Source organism: Chanos chanos, chromosome 9 (genome assembly GCF_902362185.1).
Source record: "Chanos chanos chromosome 9, fChaCha1.1, whole genome shotgun sequence".
NCBI classification, from domain to species: Eukaryota; Metazoa; Chordata; class Actinopteri; order Gonorynchiformes; family Chanidae; genus Chanos; species Chanos chanos.
In genome coordinates this window covers 15,185,533-15,205,956 of record NC_044503.1, presented here as the reverse complement: position 1 = coordinate 15,205,956, position 20,424 = coordinate 15,185,533, and the positions used below count along the sequence as shown (strand labels likewise).

Here is a 20,424-nt window from a genome sequence, read left to right as displayed (position 1 = left end):
CAGAGTGACCCCGCACCCCTGCAGCACCACGTTGACAAGTACCAGAGACGCTGCGAGGCTTTCGGGTACGCGCGTGTGTGTGTCTGTGTGTGTGTGTGAGTGTGTTAGTGAGTGAGAAAAGGTAAGAGCAGTACTATATAAAAACCTTAATCTGGAGTTCTGTTTATGTGTGCAGTTGGCTCTACTTCATTGCAGTTACATTAGGTATATGACTACTGTGCATATATATTGCAGTTACATTAGGTGTATGATTAGTGTGCATATACATTGCAGTTGCATTAGGTTTTTGATTAGGGTGCATATACATTGCAGTTACATTAGGTGTGTGATTAGTGTGCATATACATTGCAGTTACATTAGGAGTGTGATTAGTGTGCATATACATTGCAGTTACATTAGGTGTATGATTAGTGTGCATATACATTGCAGTTACATTAGGTGTATGACTAGTGTGCATATACATTGCACTGTGTGAGAAAAAAGTATTAGAATCTGTTACATATATTCAGGAACTTGTGAACTTTTATTGTATGTTCAGCATATACATCTCTTGATATCAGTCTAAATCTGTGTGTGTGTGTGTGTGTGTGTGTGTATTTGTGTGGTGTGCGTATGTGTGTGTGTGATTGCATGTGTGTGTGTGCAGCTGGCATGCCATCATAGTGGATGGGCACAGTGTTGAGGAGCTGTGTAAGGTGCTGTGCCAACCTCGTCACCAACCCACTGCCATCATCGCTAAAACCATCAAGGGCAAGGGTATCCCAGGTACACACACACACATACACACACACGTACACACATGCACAGATTTCACTTTGCCATGTTTAAGCTTTTAAATATGCTCTTTCTCTTTCTATGAGACGTTTTGGTTGTGTAAAAAGTCTTTGTTGATTGGCGGGATGAAATTCTGGATTACGATAGAATCCCTGGGATTGGGGTTTAGCGCTTTTTCTAGCATTAGTGGCAGGCGTTAGCTAATCCTGCAGAATGTGTGTGTGCAGGTCTCTGATCTCTCCTGCTTTTGTCTGAGACTGTTGACTCAAACTCACTCCATCTCACGGGACCTTATGACCTGTTTCTATAGCTATTGTCTGAAGCCCGTGTGTGAGCGATTTAGTCACGCCAAAGGCTTACGGATACACAGAATATTTTTTGCCCATAGATTGTGTGTGTTGATTACTGTAGAAGTGTTTTTGTGAATTGGAGTGTCTATAAGAGACAAATGTTTTTGTCTGAGTATTTGAATGCGTGTATGTGTGTAATTATGTGTGGGTGTTTGTGTGCTTAACAAACAGAAAATATGTTTTGCATTTAATTCTCATATATTAAGATTCTCAGAGATTAATATTTTTCTACCTAAGGCAATAACTGCCAACTGGCACAGTTTGTCCACGCCTTTTGACAAAACTCTGTGTGTGTGCGTGTGTGTGTGTGTGCGTGCGTGCGTGCGTGTGTGTTGTATGTGCATGCGTGCGTGCATGTGTGGGTGTGTGCGTGTGTGTGTGTGTTTGCGTTTCAGCGGCTGAGGACAAGATGGGTTGGCATGGGAAGCCTTTGCCTAAGGACATGGCAGAGAATGTGATCAGAGAGCTGCAGAACTACGTTCTCAACAGCAACAAACGTCTGTACCCGGCCATGCCAACAGAGGACACTCCTCCAGTCAGCCTGCGCAACATCCGCATGCCCAGCGCGCCTGCCTACAAGCCCGGAGACAAGGTAGGGCTGCCAGGCAAAGACTTGGCCTTCCCCTACAGATGGCAGTCAGTCAGGTGTGGCATCAAAGGTTTGGGTTGTAGTCTTTTGTTGGCTTGCTTTTAAAGGCAAAGTATGGTTACACAGGAAATTGCACCTGAGCAAGGAGAATTCAGTCAAACTGCCAGCCACCAGCTAGTGTGACGTCGGGAGATGTTTGACATTGGCCCTGTCCGCTCAGTTTTCCTATCATATTCTACCGACATTCCAATGAATACATCAGGTTTCTGAACTCAATATCGCTTCGCTTAAAGCTTTGCACTATTACGGTGACTGTGAACCCATTTAACCCTCATATAGTATCTTACAATGATCTGACAATACAAGCTGTACCTATATGAGTGCACATCTTACCTCTGAATTTGGTGGCTGCCTCCCTAAGATGACTACTCTAAGAGTCTCATGTTTGCTTATAAGAAGTCTGAGAGTGTGATATGACATACTTATGATGTATTATAGAGGTTCCCAATGAACCATTAGTGATGTCATACCTGCACTCGGCCAGTGGCAGTCCCTGTCAGGGGTCTGAGTGAGAACCACCTCTGTGGCAGGTTGTTGGAATTTGGATGCGTCAGAGGTTGACTAGGAGCCTTTGCAGATGGAAAATACTCGAGTAAATTGTTATAAATCCCGAATCAATTTATTTCTGACTAATATCATCAGGGGGTGACAGTTGCAGATTTATCTGTTGATCGGTCGATTGGTTGAGTAATCGATTGCTTTGGTCTGCAGATTGCTACGAGGAAAGCCTATGGCATGGCTCTGGCTAAGCTTGGCCGTTACAACGATCGTGTCATCGCTTTGGATGGAGACACAAAGAACTCCACCTTCTCTGAGCTCTTCAAGAACGAGAACCCTAACCGCTACATTGAGTGCTACATCGCCGAGCAGAATATGGTACGAAGTATATACCTCTTAAGATACAGTTCTTTCAGTCATTTTTGGGTTTTTTTTTTTTTTTTTTCATTTTTTAGTATTAGCTTTAAAAAAAAAAATGGTCTCACTGTGTTTCCCTGTAACACTAACACATTTGCAAGAGTCTTTTTTTTTTTTGTTTGGTTCTGATTTGACTTGATTTTTGCTGAGTCAATTTTACACGTTCACCCTAATTTATTTGATAGGGGCCTTTATTTAAAGTGCTCTAAGTTCCTATAAAGGCCCAGGGAGTTGACCCTGACCTCGTCTCCAAGGCAAAAAGAAAAAAAAAAGCATCATTTCGTGAATCCTCTGTACATTGCCTCAAGGTTAAACAGAGGTGAAAGCTTACTCTTGCTTATTTCATTTAATTTCATCTCTGTTTTTACATTGGTCTACTTCCTTCATCTCCCAGCTCAGGCTGTTCTTACCTGATCTTTTTTAAATGAGTTCTGCAGACTAAAGAGCTTTCAAAGGGTCTTTATCTAGACCTAACATCAGATTCTGATTGCAACACAGAACAACTGAAATGGAAATGAAATATGGGGCGTATGTTTGTTTTGTCACACTAATTATGGTCGTCAAGCAGAGATATGAAACATTAAATATCTTATGTAGTTGTGCGTTTGTGTTTGTGCATGCTTGAATCACAAATGAGCATTTGTAGAAATTTGCATTTTGCATCTGCATTTTGTTTCTGAAGACTGGGAAGCTTAGCAAACTATCTCGAAAGATAACAGGCAGCAAATATCAAAAACTTATTAAAGGCCATTGTACTCAGATAAATATTCATTTTCTCTTTAAAATGTCAGTGAATTACTACTTTTATGTAAGGTGAAATGAATAGTTTAATATCATGATTTGTGTACTGATAATTATTGTCCAGTTGTAATGTTCATTTCCAGATTATGCTATTTGAAATCCTAGTTATTATGCTTTATCAGTTTTATAGTTTGGCTTCAGGGTAAAAGATGTGTTGTATACTCATATCTTGGTCTCTCATATTTTTCCCTCTCACCTGGGGCAGTTGTTGGCGAGGTTTTGCTGAATCAGTTCACAGGATTTTCTACTGGGGAAAAAAAGAGACCAAATTTAGCGGAGGCCTCCTAACTGATTCCAGAGAGGAGATCCTCTATGATGAATGTTCTTTTAGCAACATAAAACCCCTCCTAAAGGAAATAGGAACAAAAAAAAAAAGAAAAGAAAGAGAGAAAAAGTAATGTAGTGTGTGTTTGGTGGGAATTCTTCATACCATCTGCCTGTAGATTTAGAATTTTTTTTTTGTTTTTTTTCTTCTAATGAAACTTGTTTTTTGTAATTGAGTCTGGTTCAAATGTCAGACCATAGTCTTTGAGAACATTACTACATTTTATGAGAGCGTATTTTAATATTAATGTGTATATGTATAAAATTATTTTCAGTGCTTGTTTTTGTAAATTAATTTCCTAATGATGGTCAGGGTTATAACCTAGCTGTCTGTTCGTCTGTAGGTGAGTGTGGCTGTCGGTTGTGCGGCGAGGGACAGGAACGTGGTCTTCGCCTCCACCTTCGCCACCTTCTTCACCCGCGCTTACGACCAGCTGCGCATGGCAGCAATTTCCGAGAGTAACATTAACCTCTGTGGCTCTCACTGCGGCGTCTCCATCGGTCAGTACCCCCACCCAAACCACCAAACCCAGACTCCACCCCGTCCCTTTCCCTCTTGACCTGTCCCTCACAACCCTCTTGTGACCTTGAGCGTAGTTAAGGACTCTGTTTGTTTTCCAGAATGGTTTGATCTGCAGCAGGAGTTCTTGTCTAAATTCCAACTAGTAAGGTCTAGAGAAAATGATTTGTCTTTCACAGCTGCGTAGAATGACTTTGAGACTTGTGCGGCTGTTTGGTCGTTTTAAATGACATTCCTGCAGTCGGTCAAACCATCAAACCGTCAAACTGAACCTCGCTGTTTCTTCTTCTGTTGTTGTTTTTTTTTTTCTTTTTGGAATTTTTTTATTTCTCCTAATATCCTGACATTTAAGTTTTTTCCTCACATCTTCCTTGTCACTTCTCCTCTGCGCTGCGTTCTGTCGTTCGCTCCCTCTCTCCCACCCTCTCTCTCTCTCTGTCTCATGGTGGAAGTGATAGGAAGGGTCCAGGTTTCCCATTAGCCTCCACAGGTACATTGTATGCCATCTTGCCTGAAAATACTGCATGCTACATTATTAGCCTGCTCTTTCAGCTACCATTCCCACATCCTACAAACTGTTTTATTTACTGTGTGTTTGTGTGTATGTATGTGTTTGTGTGACTTTTAAATATTTTAGGGGAGGACGGACCCTCTCAGATGGGCCTGGAGGACTTGGCCATGTTCAGAGCCATCCCCACGGCAACTGTGTTCTACCCCAGCGATGGCGTTTCCACGGAGAAAGCCGTGGAATTGGCCGCTAACACCAAGGTAGCCACAATTCTCTCTGATCCCAAGACTCGTGGTACAAATTTTGTTGTGTATTGGTAGAAGGACGTTTTATTAGGGCAAAAATGCAGTGTTGGGTTTTCGCTGTAAGAAATTCACTGAGTTTCTGTACAACATTTCTGCCATTGAAAATCTTGAGTTTGCTACTGAGGCAGTTTTGGTTTTTTTTGGTTTTTTTTAGATTTTTCAGAGTTCAAACCAAAAGAGATGAAGTCAGCAACCTTCCTGGACCCAAACTAATATACTATAATCTAATCTTTACAGGACTCTCAAAACCTTGATTAACATAATCAAGAGTGTTTTTACAATGCCTGAAAATTTCCAAAGCATGAAAAACCCGCTTTCTGAGGGGAATGAATACAGAACATAGAAAGAGAACTTAAAACAAGAAAAAGTTTCTTTCTCTGTCACCGTGCCTCGCTTCTAATCTGCTCTGTGTGTTTGTGTGTGTGTATGTGTGTCTCAGGGTCTGTGTTTCATCAGAACCAGCCGCCCAGAGAATACTGTCATTTACAGTAGCAACGAGGACTTCCACGTTGGGCAGGCAAAGGTGTGTACAACAGTAAAAGAACATTTCTGTTGGTTTGACAGGGACATACACAAGGGGGTCGGAATATTGTAATGGGGGCTGTGATGATAAGAATGCTAATCTTGATCAGCATGATAATGATGCTAATATTGTCACTGAGTAAGATGATGGTGAATGGAATCTTAACCCACAGGTGGTGTATAAGACCTCCGACGACCATGTCACTGTGATCGGAGCAGGAGTGACCCTCCACGAGGCTCTGGCCGCAGCTGAACAGCTCAAGAAAGGTACGGAGCGTGAGAAAACCTGACTGTTCTTCATTTGGTTTTAAGCTTCAGAATCAGAGAAACTTTTGTTAAAGGGCAAATGGCTTAGGTCACTCTCACAGCCTCATAACTGACCTCATCCAAAGATTCAATACACTTGACAGCCTTTATAGAGTTCCAGTGCCTGACCTGGAACTGTTAATTTGACCACTCTTCCTTAAAACTGTTATTGTCTCTCTTCAAAAAATGTTCATGTCTGATGAACACAGAGATCACCCAGCCCTGACTCAAACAACTGGCATCAACCATCCCACAGACTAAACAAAACTGACAACATAAAAATCAAATTCAGCAAATATCAAAGATTATGATGGTTTTTCTTCAGAGAGGATCAATATCAGAGTGATCGATCCATTTACCATCAAACCTCTGGACTCGAAGACCATCATTGAGCACGGCCGAGCCACCAGAGGACGCATCCTTACGGTGGAGGACCATTACTACGAGGGTGAGTGATGACTGTGGTGGAAGAAGAAACCAAAAAACCCTGGATACTGCAGTAATGTTCCCTCATTCGGGAATATGCATCCCGCAACACATTACTGAAGGCTTTTCAATAATGTAGACTACGTAATGCACTGTCTTCAGACATTTCTCTAAATATCAGCACATGAAAAATAGAGTTGGAGAGGAAAGAGGAAGGAATGGGAAAAGTCTGGGAAGAAGACAAAGCAGAATAATGATCAAAAGACAAAAGAGGGAAGAGGAGAGGAGGTAGTGAAAAAATAAAAAGTCACACTGAGGGAGCAGAGTGTATTTTCTGTCTTTTACATTTTCAATCTTTGCCTTTAGGCTCTTCCTGGCCTACATAATCACCAAAAAAAAAAGTGTCTGAAAAGCCACTGTATATTTAGGGTGTGTGTGTTTATCTGTCATTTTTAATTTGTCAGAATGTGTAGACATGTTCACTGTGATGTACAGATGCCCTATATTTAACTCAGAGAGAACAAAGGAAATCTAATGTACCGCCATATGAATACTGAATCATGACAGGTGTGCATACAGGATCCATGGGGGGTGAGTCGGGAGTTTGGAGGGGGTTGAAGGCTCCACTGTCAATTTCAGTTAAGTCCAGTCACTAGGGAAGGCACCAGTGTGATCGGTTTGGCAGCTGTGGTTTGGTGAATCGTGTATATACATTCTGGTTGATACACTGAGATTAGCTTAACCATAACCAGAGGTGATGTTTCCTATCTGCATTGGCATTGTACCATCAGTAACATGGTGGAATATTCTGGCACACAAAGAGTATCTGTGTCTGTGCTGCATATGGCTGCGAATGATGGATTCTTAGGAGGTAATGGTGTATTTGTGTGTGTGTGTGTGCAAGTGTGTGTGTGTGTGTGTGTGTTTAATATTGACCACACGCTGTGAAGCAGTGAGGCGTGTAGGTGTGTGTGACACGCTCGGGGGAACAGAGCTTATGGATCATCCAGCCCCAGCCGTCAGATACTATACATCCACATAAGAGCAGTCAGCCACACACGCATGAGCACACACACACACGCACACACACTCTCCACAGCTAATGGCCACAGAGTTACTGAGAAATACATGTATACGCCATATGTCCAAGAGCACTATCTACAAGAAACAATGGATGTGTCCAAAATGGCATAGTAGTGTACTGCATACTGGCCCAGTATACACTGTGTACTACACACTACTCCCCACCCTAGTATACAGTATGGTATGCAATTATGAAAACCTTTGTGTAGTGTACTACACGTTTGCTATCATTTGGGCTATTTGTTCTGTTAAAAACGAGCAACACACAAGTACAGCAAACATGTATCAAAAGTAGCCCTATAAAAGAGTATATGAAGATTAATTACACCAAAATATGCAACTGATATATTTATATTTGGAACTGCAGCTGGAGTTGAAGTTGGAGCAGCTTCTGTCGCTGTCCGCTATGTTTTTTTTCATTTTTGGCAGTTGGAAATCATGGGATACAGTACCCGATGATCTTAATGAGAGCTTTAGTGGGGGATAAAATAAGGTTGCTATTAGAACATGATAGGTATATTTGTGGAAAGATGAGACTGTGACCACTGTAAAAACGACTCCATACTTGCAGTGAGAGGCGACTGTGGAACTGGGACTTAATCAATGTGTGTGGAAGAGTACATTATGTATGAAAGACAAAATGAGGGAACAACAAAAAATAAAAGTCTCTTTCGACTGATGTTTCCTCTGGTAGCCGTCTCTGGAAGGGTGCCTGTTAAGTTTGGTACTAAAAAAATAAATAATTATGGTACTAAATTTGGTTGTGTTACTGTATGTGTAATTCTCCAGGTGGCCTGGGGGAGGCAGTATGCTCAGCTGTGGTGAATGAACCCGGGTTCACCGTGCACCGTCTGGCGGTCGCCCACGTCCCACGCAGCGGCAAACCTCACGAGCTGCTGAAGATCTTCGGCATTGACCGCGACGCCATCACCCAGGCCGTCAGGAAGATGCTCAGCACCTCCACCAACGCCAAGTAACCTATCAACTCCTCGGCCCCGCCCACGCCTGGTTACCCACGGCAACACTGACAGGGAAGCCTTTTCAAGAAGAATAAGCGACACTTAAAAACAAATGAATGAAAAGCAAGAAACAGAAACGAATAATTAGCACCCCTTGTTAACTGTCATTTATGTGGTTTTAATGCTCTTAAATGCCCCTGACTTGACCCCGGTTGTGTGACCTTCTGTATTCTCTAGACCCCTACCTCTCTCTTAAAGAAATGCTGTAGTCTTACAGAAGTCTTGAAAAGATTTTTTTTAAGTAATTTTGTCAGTTTTATCTCATTTTTCAATACCACACACCTTCTTAATACTTTGCCTTTGTGCAGTGTGTTTCCAGTTTCTGAGAAGGTTTGGTTTTAGAACACTGTTTTTAGAGCTTCTGTCCCAATTGGGAATTCATACCAATAAAACAATGGTTTCTTCACAAAAAAAAAAAACACTCAGGAGAATGGCCTACTGTGTCTGGTCTTTTATTTCCCCAAATGTTTTTGATTCATATTGTTTGAAAACACACATAAGATTACTCCAGCATTTAATAAACTGAATTCAAACAGATTTTAGTAAAAAAAAATACTATATTTTCATAACATCTTCAAACATTTTGAGGATGTACATCAAATGAACCCGTCATTTTTATGACCTTCTCATTGGTTCACTTTCCTGGATATAAAGTGACGTTTTGGAGCGCGCCCTGTTGACTGATAGAGCGATCACTGGATCACTGTGGCTGGAGATTCAAGGTTTAGAGCCAACGTCACAGCTACCTCGCCTCTAATTTACCTGATTATGTAGAGGTTCCTGGAAAGCAATGATGTTGCAATCTAGCCTTGTCTATCCACCTGGACACACACACATACACAGATGCATACTAAAGGCTAGCCAGCGATCCACACACAAACACACACACACACACACACACAACCACAGATATATGAATAGAACCATGTATGGGAACACTTGTGAAACCACAGACAAAGTCACACACTGTCAGGGGTGGACGGAAGCTAACACTGACGTATTGAACAGATGGAATCTCCTCTCTGGACGACAACCAATACAACAATCTTATGACGTGGCGATCTGGCAGAGCATCCCTATTACTTCATACATATTTTAATGTGTGTTAATTATTGAATGAAGGGAATAAAACATTCAGCAGGGCTCCGGCATGCGTGTGCGTATGCCTGCAGCCATCCGACTTCAGCTCTCCTCACTGGCTCATAGTTCATCATCTATGGTTGAGCCACATGATAGTCAAGATGGTGAACATTAAGCCCCTCCCCTTCTGATCGACAGGAACACAGACTATATTGCTTCGTTTGGGGGGGGACAAATTTTCTGCGCACATTGAAGCCTACCCAGAGTTTTACTATCTGAAGAAGGGTTTTGTTCCATATAAAACTTGCGATAAGATCAACAACTGGCTAGGAGCCAGTCAGAGGTCTTGCTATTATTTGTGTAGGCAGACAATACGATTTAGATTCCTTTGTAAAACTAGCGTCTAAGTTCTATTTCTTCTTTTTTTCAATAAGGACACTATAGCAAGAGGCCGAGAGAGGGGTTTCTGTTATTATGTGGGTGTACAGACAGCCATGCTAGGTTACTGATATAAGCAGAGGTCTGAGAGACCAGGGTTTAGAGACGATTCATGACCGACTGAAGAGAACAGTGGGGTATTTTTAGACTTGTATTGAGCTGTGGGCAAAGCATCGAATGTGGTGAGTCTGTTACACGACCTCCTGGCTACGTCTACCCTCTCCTCTGTTCTGCTCTCCCCCCTGCTTCCTTGTCTGACCCTGGGTGCACTTCCCGCAGCGCGAGAAAAGCAGATGCAAGAGCGTCGTCATGGTTACCAGCCGTCCGCCCGCGTTACTGTCAAACGCCGAAATGCGTGCATCGCCCGTGCAACCCCCATATAATGCTGTCAGACGATGTGCCGTGTATGCAGCTGGGCATTCCTCATCCCTTCTGACCCCCCCAAGCACATACACACACACACACACACACACACACACCCACATCTGTCACCACCCGCCAATATACAACCCCCACCACGTGCCCCCACCACCCCCCCATTTAATCTACAGACGGACATCTCCCAAAGCCTGACGCTTTGACCAAAGCCCTTAAATATTACATGTAGCATCAATAAGCCTAATGTATATTCTCTGTATGAATTTAAACATATGGTTCAAAGCAAGCAGACTTAACACACATTTAAGATAACATAGAGAATGTACTTAAATGGAGCGACATGCACTGCTCCCATTGTCTTGGTCCACAGTCACTTAAAGTACAAAGGCGTGATTCTGTGTCTGTGTGGTTTCTCTTAGGGGGGACTGAACCCAAATTTGGGAGAAGTACAGTCCTCAGTACTCTGGTAGACTAATGACTAACCCCTGTACTCATCCCCGCAGTCTCCTATTAGACTCATCAAGTCTCTGGAACGCTTCAGCACTTTCTCTATGTCACTCAAGTCCTGTGGCCGGAGCTCCAGATCGAAGCTTCGCAGGGAGTCCCCGATATGCTCCGCTCCCGGCACGCCAAGCCTGCAGCCCACGATGACCCCGCCCACTGCTGGCTGGTCCAGGATGTAGCGCGTGGCCACGCTGGCGATGGAGCAGCTGTTTCTTTTGGCAACAGTATCCAGTGCAGCCAGCAGCTCCTGAAAGAGGGACCATCCGCCCCATGCGTCTATCATGTTCTTGTATTTGCCAAGAGAGGCCGTGTACAGTTCCGCACGACCTTTAGGTTCCACACGACCCAGGTAACGCTCAGAAAGCAGACCACCTCCTGATGCACAGAGAGAGAGAGAGAGCGAGAGAGAGAGAGAGAGAGAGAGAGAGAGAGAGAGAGAGAGAGAGAGAGAGAGATGAGATGAATAAAGGAACAGTGAGTGGGTTGAATGAGACAGAGAATGGCAAAAATACACATGATGTGGAGTGAAAGAGAGAGATGCTAGTACAATCTTACTTTATCGCCTCAGTATTAAAGCTCAACTAATATATTTCCACTTCTGCCCCTCTGGCTTTTGCCCTGACCATAACCTCAGCATATGTTCATATCTGATTTTATCATCTCACTTATAGAAATGACTGAGGGGTGAACTAATGCTCTTGCGATCAGATATGACATAACAACACTATTATTAAAGCTGTCACTCATCCTTTCTCACTAAATGAGCAGTTGTTCCTTTAATGACCAGTCAGCTCTTTTGTGCCAGAGCTCAGCAACACTATGAATCATGGGAACTTGCTATGAATCATGGGAACTTGCCAGACTATGTTTTCAGTTATAAGAGATGATGAAGAGATGGTCTTTTCATCTCTTAAATAAAAGATATGGACAAAATATGAAAGGTGAGATATGCTAGAGAGAGAGAGAGCGAGAGAGAGAGAGAGAGAGAGAGAGAGAGAGAGAGAGAGATTTTCCTGTGTCAGAGTGCCCTCTTGTGTGTGGTATTGTAATGACAAGTACAAAAAGGAATATGCTATTGTCTTAACAAGTTCATTGTGAGTAAGGAATCAGTACAATGCAATGTTTACATAAAGCACAAAAAGTAAAAAGGCTCTGGACATTAGATTTCTTTTTAAGACCACAAAATATTAATGTCACACATCAGGGTTCATAAATTCTATTTTTTTTTTTTGCTGTTAAAAATCCACCATTCCTTTACTCCCTTTTGCTCCGCCACCTATCCTTCCCATCCACTCCTTCTCTCTCTTTCTCTTTCTCTCTCTCTCTCTCTCTACCTCTCCCCATCTCTCTCTCGCCTACCTAAAGTGCCGTAGGTCAGGAGTTGGATGCCATGGTCCAGGCAGAACTTCTCCATGAGAGCTGCAGGTCGTCTGTCTATCAGGGAGTACTGGACTTGGTTACTAGAGATGCGGATTCCTTTCCCGGTTATCTCCTCCAGGCGCTTTGTGTCAAAGTTAGTGAGTGACAGCTCTCCTTTAAGACACAGGCATGACTTTTAACCATACACTTACAGTCACATTTCACTACCAGCAATGTTTCATTACCAAACACACCTCAGTTGACTCTAAGAAAGTCTACACAGGAACTCTGAAATTCCACTAAACTATCATTTATAGTTTATAGTATAATGAATTTATAATGCTTAATAACGTAATTCTGCTTCTGAATTCAAGGTTAATTTAAAGCTACAGAACTACATGCCCATTAAATGTGTATAGAGAAAAATAAAACAGAGAGGCTGGAGACATAACAGTGAACACACGTATAATGCCTTCCTGCTGCATGTCAGAGAGATGTCCCAGAGCTTCCAGGTATCTCTTATCAGAGTAATCCCACCAATGAAACTGCACACAGTCAAGAGTATCCACTTGCATCCTGCTTAACGAATGCTGGATGGCATTCTCCACAACCTATCAACACACACACACACAAATATGCAGAGTGGGTTAAGAAGACCATCCTGTCACCTCACTCTGTCATTTTTTTTATTGTGTTTTGCTTAGTCATTTAAAACGTAGGAAACAATGAACAAGCACCGTTTTCACACTGACTTACCTTTCGGTTCATTGGTCCAGGTCTGGGCACCCATTTGGTCAAACCTTGTACTGGAGGAGTGTCACCGCTCCTGGTCTTTAGCTGGCAACATCGAGCAGAAAAAAAAGAATGAATGAAAAAATAGAGAGAGAGAGACATCTGCCTTAAACTGGGCGGGAAATGCTCTCTACTCCAGTACCTTCCATATATTATCTCATTTACGTTCTCGTGGAGGAAATGTGATAGGTAACAGTGCTATGATGCTTAAATGATTTTGTGTAAATGACGCCAAATGACCTGGTTGTAAAACTGTCCGTATATCTCTTCTGCAGGACCGTAAATATCCGCCATATCAAAGGACGTCAGACCGGCATTTACATACGAATCCATCGCCTGGACTGGAGGTAGGTGTGCGAGAGAGAGAAATGAATAAATTTACAGTCATAGGCGATACAACCAATCATTACTAAGGACAGCACGCATGTCTGGATGAGGGGATTCATTTCAAACTAAATAATGAAGTTCCGATGGCCTATGTGAGTAAAGTTGTTTCAGTACGACTATTAAAATGGTAGCATAAATTCCCCCTATAGCAGGCATCTCACATGAGTGGCACTGTTTTTGAAATAAGGGCGTTCCTCCCCTCTGCTTTTCCAGTACGTTTCTACTCGTGCAACAAATGTACATGGCCAGATTTACAATACAGACGTATGACACTCTTACTACGCCTGGTATGACATATTGAGTGTAGGCCGGCCGAATGGAAAACAGAATCATTCACCCAGAGGCGAGTGTTGTATCAGCTTGGTTGTGTAGCCCACCTGCTTTTCTCGGGTCAATGGGACCGTGCGCTCCGGACACCTGCCACATGCCATTTAGGATGCGGCAGATCTCGAGACCACCGGCCAGGCGAACTTTAGGCACTTGTGCCATTGCTCCGATAGCCTAAGGACGATATAAGAGGCACACGGTATTGCTTTCACGTGATCCTTGACATTATACGATTACAGTTATCACTGGATCAAGTAAAGGACACAAGCTATATTTTATTAACACAAACATACACAGACGTCCAGTGCATTTCAATTACAATTTTTAAGACTATGCGCGTCATTCAAGATAGCTGAGCAAATCTAACATACTACACATTCAGTACATTGACAAGCATTAGAAAATTTGGGAGCAGTTATTTACCCTCCTGATCAGATGGATGGTTCACAACTACCCGAGCGCTATTAGGTTGTTTTGTAATCTGTTGTGAAACTTTTTGCGTAAGAGCAAACTAAGCATGCTGCCTACTTCCTGCATTAGAGCAGAAGTTGATGTCATTGGCTAATGTGAATAGGTCGCCCTCATTCTCTGACCAATCACTTCACACGGAAAAAAAGTTAACGCCCTGAAAGCGGCACAGTTACTTCTGCCCTCTAGTGGCTCCCATGCAAAAAGATAACTACTGAATTTCAGTACGGGGAGAATCTTGCCAATAATCGGTTCATAGAGGTTTCTCAGACGAAAACAAATCCACACTACATGTGTGCTGTTTCCAAAACAGTGAGACACGGTGCCGCTTTGAGGTCAGGCTGATGATTTTTCCATTCAAGTTTTATTTCCGTTTTATGCTATGGAGCAGTGTTTTTATATGTAGGAATCCCGAAATTAACATGACAAATTGTGGAAAGAACGCAGGAGTTTTACTCTAGTCACATATTTAAACATTGTTCAATGGTCATCCATCGTTTAACTAACTCCTTTCCTTGCTCAGATACTTAGCTTAAAAACACAGCAAGTGCGTTTTTTTTTTTTTTTTTTTTTTAGTAGGCTACTCATAAACGTGTAATCAGCTAGGACATATCTCAGACATCCCACCTCTCCCGGAAGTTCCGGGAGTCTCCCACATACTGATAGCGGCCTCCTGACGCCCGCAAATTATATACAATATCCCGGAAATCGATTTTTCTTTTTCTGAGCGAGAGAGAGAGAGAGAGAGATCGAGTGATAGACGCGCGAGAGTGACAGAGAGAGCATCCTGACTGGTCTCTCTTTGTGCTAAGTAGACATATCAGTTTTCTCTGTGAACGGTCTTTACAGTCGACCTCGCTCTTTCGTTCATTGTCGTCCATCAGTTCTGTTTAGTGTCCTGCAGCGCCACAGCACTGTTCCAAAAAAAAGAGAGAGAAAATATAAAATGCACTTCACCCCGGACTACACTAAAGTGTACCCCTGCCTAATAGGGATCAAAAATAATGACAGTGTTGGTCGCTGCACTGTTTGCAACAGTGACTTCTCTATTGCCTATGGTGGGTTAAATGACTGTAACTGACTTGTTGAGGTGAGTTTAACAGGTGTCATTCGTTCATTACTAATGAATCAAATGTCCTGTATTTGTACACCCTTGGATGTCGACGGGTGGGGGAGGGCAGGTGTCTTTGCGGGGACGGGGGTGGTGATGCTACCTTCCTGCAATGAGTTTTTGCAGGGTGGGATGTCTGACATCTCTATGACTATGAGGATGCCTTTTGGTGAATAAAGAGAACCAATCATTTTTCAGCTTTGCTTATTTTGAACACAACAAAATGACTGCTCTGATCCCACACAGGAACTAATGAATCTGCGCATTCCACACCTTCTAGAAAGTTCTTCACACTCTGGATGGCATTCCCCTGCAATTCATGTTTTTGTTTCCTCACTCATGGATTTACATAAACTGAATCAGTGTATAATGTGAAGTTGTGTTATCCAGGGACTTAAAACGATTATTTAACTGAGTAACAGTTCAGATGTAGATTTCTCAGTGAATATTTACACACAGTGCTGTAGACGGCTCAGCATGCACTGAGATCAATCACCATCTGCAATTTTTGTTTGTAGCTACTTCTGTGTAGTTTTTTGTGTGTGTGTGCTTCCTGTGCCAAAGCTATACAATCCCAATTTTCTTTCTTTTCTTTCTTTTTTTGGTTGATGATATTTTGTTAGGGTCACCCATGTATAGATCATTTAGATCACTGTACTTGTGACATTGCCACATCCACGATTTGCAAGGTCCCAGTCTAAAATAGGAACAGATTCAAAGCCAGATGGGATGTGACTGAACACATAGCCCAGTCTTTCATTAACATTCCACCTGGGAGACAGCAGACTGTAGGTGCGCGTCTGTGGTGGAAAAGAAAAGAGCTGGCTAAATAAGGCAGGATTTAGGGCCCAGTGTCTATGTCTGTGACAAATATGCATAATCGTTAGTCAAATGTACCTAGAGTTGACTCAGTCACCAGCAACTGAATGTGCTTCCTTAATGCAGTCATACTTAATGTTCTGGATATTAACGTGGTGTAGCTTGGTCATACAAACTACAGACCAGAATAAACTACTGGTAAAAAGATCACAGATCACATCCATCAATGTGAAAGAGCAAAAAAGAAAGAAACAACAAAAACAAAAGGAAAAAAACCCCAGCATTTTTAATGAGATCTGATCATCCGTGAAATGATTTTTTTTTTGGGCAGGGTAACCCCTAAAAGCTGCAAGATCTTAAAACATACTAGTAAGCTTACTTATGTTCTTTTGGAAGAATGACACAAAGGCTCAAGTCATCTCAAACTGCTTTTTTATTACATCTTAAATAACAGTACATTTTAATATAGTATCTATCTTGCATCCAGCTTTCTGTTGTACACTGACTTCAAAATTAAATACAAAAGATGGACAGGGTATAGTGGGGGTGTGCAGAGCTCTACAGTTATTTGTATGAAGAGAGAGAGAGAGAGAGAGAAAAAGGAAAGGGAATTTAATTAATCTTTAATTTTTTTTATTTTTTTATTTTTATTTTTTTTTTGCCAACTCCAGGCCTAATGCACAATTACAGCACATTTTTTTTGTACAGAATGTCGCAGAGAAATAACAGAATGGAAGAAATGCCACTACCGCTAAGGAAAGAGCTTTTCTCGTTACACGCAGAAGGGAACAACAGAAAAATCTGCCATTCAAATGCTGCAAGATTTTTTTTTCTTCTTTTTTTTTATTAAAGGACAGAAAAAAACCTGTTTGTTACAAAATGTCTCTAGCATTCTTTTCTTTGTATCTGGAATTTGTGTGTTTTGCTACAGAAAGAATGAAAATTTCTTTGTTCTAAGTGATTTGAGTGTATGTGTTTGCTTGTATGTGTGTACGTGAGTGTGTGTGTGTGTGTGAGTGTAACTCGTGTGTATGTAAAAGTGTGAGGGTAGGTGTATGTTTATCAATTTTTGTTTACATTACTTTAAGGAAAGTTTCCAGTAACGGATAGAGGAACAGGTAACCGCTAGCGTGTCAATCAATGGGTCTGCTTCTCTCGAGTGCATAGCTTCCACGGTTTCATTGACTCATGTATGCAGAGAGTAGCCGAAAAGGAAGGAAAAAAAACAAAAAAGGAAAAAAAAAAACAAAACAAAAAAAAAAACTAAAAGGAAAAAAAAACAATATAAATATCACCGTGATGATCTATTTAACAGGTTATTTCTTAAAGAAAAACATCAAAGGACTTCGTTCCATATGCACCTCTTTTTTTAAGCAATTCTACAGCATGCGATTCTAAGAGTTAAACCCCCCCCTCCCATGGCAGACAACCAAAATAATTTTTTTTTTTAAATTTTTAACTTAAAAAGTTTCAATATCATTATTTTCAAACATTGATTTATACAACATGTCATTCACAGAGTAGTAGCTGTATTTCCAAGCAGTGAACGGGCGCTTTTGTCTAGAACCAGACAGAAGTGGAGTCAACCTCCCTCCCCTCCCTAACCCAACCCCCCCTCAAATCTGAACACCAACCCCAACGCAAAAGAGACTGTCAAACAGAACAACAAAACAAAACCAAACAGAAAGGAAAAAAAAATGATTGAATGATGGGTTAATCTTCATTTAATTATTCTACATTGCCCAACAAGAAAAAAGGTGAAGAAATATGGTTAAAGTTGTCTCTTTTTTTTTTTTTCATTTTTAAGAACGAGCAATCATCGTCATCATTATTATCATCATCATTAACAGCATGTGCTTGGTTAGTTAACATTTTTTCAACATTATTCTATATATGCAAAGTTTATTTGTTGTGCAAACAAAGATTTGTGACTAGACAGGAAATAAACAAAACAAAAACAAACAAACAAAAAAATAGAAGTAAAAATGGAAACTATCTTGGGAGTAAATGTACATAACTGACAGACCCTTGCAGATCCCTGTTCAAGCTCAAATCTTCTGCTCTGTGTTGGGTTTTTCTTTATTTTAAAAGTTTTCCTGACGTGGTAAAGCTGGATTACAACGACAGTGATTTTTCTTTTTCTGGTTTCGTTTCAAACTTTCACCTACAAACTCAATTCTAAAACATTTTAAAGACTATGAAATAAAAGAAAGCTTTCGATCCTTGTTTTAGACATTAACTTACAGAGTTCACTGGTCTAATTCGTATGACTTTGGGGGGAGGGGGAGGGGTGTTGAGGGAAAGAAAAAAAAAAAAGAAAGAAAAAGAGAGAGAGAGAGAGAAAAAAAAAAAAAAAGCTTTCGGGAGTCGGATCGTAATTGCATTCACGCAGACAGGTAGATGACATTTTGCGTAATGACACAACTGTTGTATGCAATGAGCTTTTTTTTCTTTTTTCTCGATATTCATTCAATATCTGAAAATGGTCCCGAGAAGGAATGCACAATTTCTTTTTTTTTTTTTTTCCCCCCGCATCAACTTTAGAACTCACTGACCTCTGTATGAGCTAGTTGAATGAAACAATTGTGCTCTTCTATTTTTCAATGGGAAGGAGTAAGCTTTTTGCCCTTTGTTGTCATCGTTGTTGTTGGGGTTTTTTGTTGTCGTTTGTTTGGGTAGTTAGAGTCAGTTTTATGGTGTTTGAGAAGATTGGATATGCAATAAAATTGAATAATTTCATGTTGGAATGATCTTCCAGTCAACTTTGGAGTCCGGATGCCATCTAGAAGACAAGAGACAAACAATCAGATTTATGCCCTACAGTTAAACCATTAAAGTCAAATTCAGCAAGTCCACACCCACTATCTGCTAGACACATTAACAGATTAATGTGTCCAGCCAATCACGGTAATGCTTACATACCATGTCAAAAAAAAAAAAAAAAAAGATATATAATATAACAGGATCATCTGAGAGAATGTTTTTTCACAACACTGATTGAATCCGATTCAGCATCTGATGTCATAATAAAAATGTGTGAACATGGTACACCACCAGATGGCAGCAGAGAGACCACTACACAGTGACATGCAAGCTGGCATCTTAGTTAAATGGCAGACAAGCTTAAATCTGATCAGTTTCACAAACAGTAAGACTTTAAATCCTACTGAAATCATAAATGCAGATACATCTTATTTTAAGGGCATCTCAGAATAACAAATGCAGCTAAAAGAATAAGTGAATCTTTTTGAAGAAGAAAAAGGGCAGATGAGAGAGAATTGCTGTCTGTTAAGCCCCACGCAGAGGTAAAAAGACACAGTATCATAGCAGAAGTAAGTGACAGAGAGGAACCCTGGAGTTAAGTCCGATCTGAAGCGGCTTAGCTGCGTCGCCAAAGACAAAAACATCAGGTTGTATTTTGTCTGTTGCCCAGAAACTGATGAGCACAACATCATGATTCAATTTAGTCTCATTCTGAACATTCTCCGTAACTTAACATAAACCACCTGACTTTAATACGAAAAGACAAAATGACAGTACTTTAGAGAATATTTCACAATGACCATGATGAGGTGGGTTGTTACCTTGCGGCTTTAATTCCAGATCTTGAGGAAGCTGTCCCAAGAACCTGTGGCCACTGCCATTCCATCATCAGTAACACCCAAGCAGCTAACACGGTTATCATGACCTGCCAGGACACCTGTCACAAACAAACAAACAAACAAATGTATTTACAAACAAAACACAAACAAAAGAAACCACACACATACAGCTAACATGGTTATCATGACCTGCCAGGGCACCCGTCACAAACCGATATATTCATGACCCCCCCCCCCCCCAAAAAAAAACACACAGCTAACACAGTTATCATGGCCCACCAGAACACCTGCCACAAACACACACACATTCATAGACAGCACAAAATAAATCCAAGTCAACTGTTATACTGATGCTAACAAGCACAGTGGAAATATGCTCAGTCCCATGCAATTTACACCCCCCCAAAAACCCACAACACCGAATCCAAAACAGCTAAATCAAAGGGCTTCCAAAAAGCTCCCCAAAGTGAACAAAGTGAGAAAGCAGGCTTGCGTGAGTCAGGGGTGACTCTGTGTGTGTGTGTGTCCATTTTGGTTTTTCTGTCCTCTACATTATTCATGACTGAGGATTGCTGTGTATCTTCTGAACAGCCACTCTCATCACAAATGCCCATATGCTGCTCGATAGCACTGAGGAATTCATGCCACTCTGACTGG

At 41.4% G+C, this 20,424-nt stretch overlaps 3 protein-coding genes across 4 annotated transcripts in view; 1 reads left to right on the top strand and 2 right to left on the bottom strand.

Annotated features, from left to right (window-relative positions):
• Positions 1 to 8,910, top strand: part of LOC115820863 (transketolase) — a 17,193-nt gene extending 8,283 nt beyond the window's left edge. For both annotated transcript variants that reach the window (XM_030784562.1, XM_030784561.1), the window contains 10 exons: positions 1 to 65; positions 647 to 765; positions 1,520 to 1,716; positions 2,485 to 2,649; positions 4,158 to 4,314; positions 4,971 to 5,101; positions 5,586 to 5,669; positions 5,842 to 5,935; positions 6,300 to 6,422; positions 8,273 to 8,910. The exon at positions 1 to 65 is cut by the window's left edge and continues 127 nt beyond it. In XM_030784562.1, coding sequence (XP_030640422.1) covers positions 1 to 65; positions 647 to 765; positions 1,520 to 1,716; positions 2,485 to 2,649; positions 4,158 to 4,314; positions 4,971 to 5,101; positions 5,586 to 5,669; positions 5,842 to 5,935; positions 6,300 to 6,422; positions 8,273 to 8,460 — 1,323 coding nt within the window. In that variant the 3' untranslated portion in view covers positions 8,461 to 8,910. The remainder of the gene's footprint in view (positions 66 to 646; positions 766 to 1,519; positions 1,717 to 2,484; positions 2,650 to 4,157; positions 4,315 to 4,970; positions 5,102 to 5,585; positions 5,670 to 5,841; positions 5,936 to 6,299; positions 6,423 to 8,272) is intronic.
• Positions 8,911 to 10,568: 1,658 nt separating this feature from the next.
• Positions 10,569 to 14,243, bottom strand: LOC115821013 (uncharacterized oxidoreductase At1g06690, chloroplastic-like). The gene is made up of 7 exons (XM_030784754.1): positions 14,191 to 14,243; positions 13,818 to 13,941; positions 13,294 to 13,394; positions 13,018 to 13,098; positions 12,725 to 12,872; positions 12,262 to 12,435; positions 10,569 to 11,277 (listed from the first exon to the last, which is right to left on the bottom strand). The coding sequence occupies exons 2-7, from the start codon at positions 13,927 to 13,929 to the stop codon at positions 10,877 to 10,879; spliced, it is 1,017 nt and encodes a 338-aa protein (XP_030640614.1). The 5' UTR covers positions 13,930 to 13,941; positions 14,191 to 14,243; the 3' UTR covers positions 10,569 to 10,876.
• A 2,903-nt stretch (positions 14,244 to 17,146) lies between these two features.
• The window catches only part of gnb1a (guanine nucleotide binding protein (G protein), beta polypeptide 1a), a 33,931-nt gene continuing 30,653 nt past the window's right edge, over positions 17,147 to 20,424 (bottom strand). The window contains exons 10-11 of the mRNA XM_030783772.1: positions 19,750 to 19,865; positions 17,147 to 18,947 (exon numbers count right to left, since the gene is read on the bottom strand). Coding sequence (XP_030639632.1) covers positions 19,759 to 19,865 — 107 coding nt within the window. The 3' untranslated portion in view covers positions 17,147 to 18,947; positions 19,750 to 19,758. The remainder of the gene's footprint in view (positions 18,948 to 19,749; positions 19,866 to 20,424) is intronic.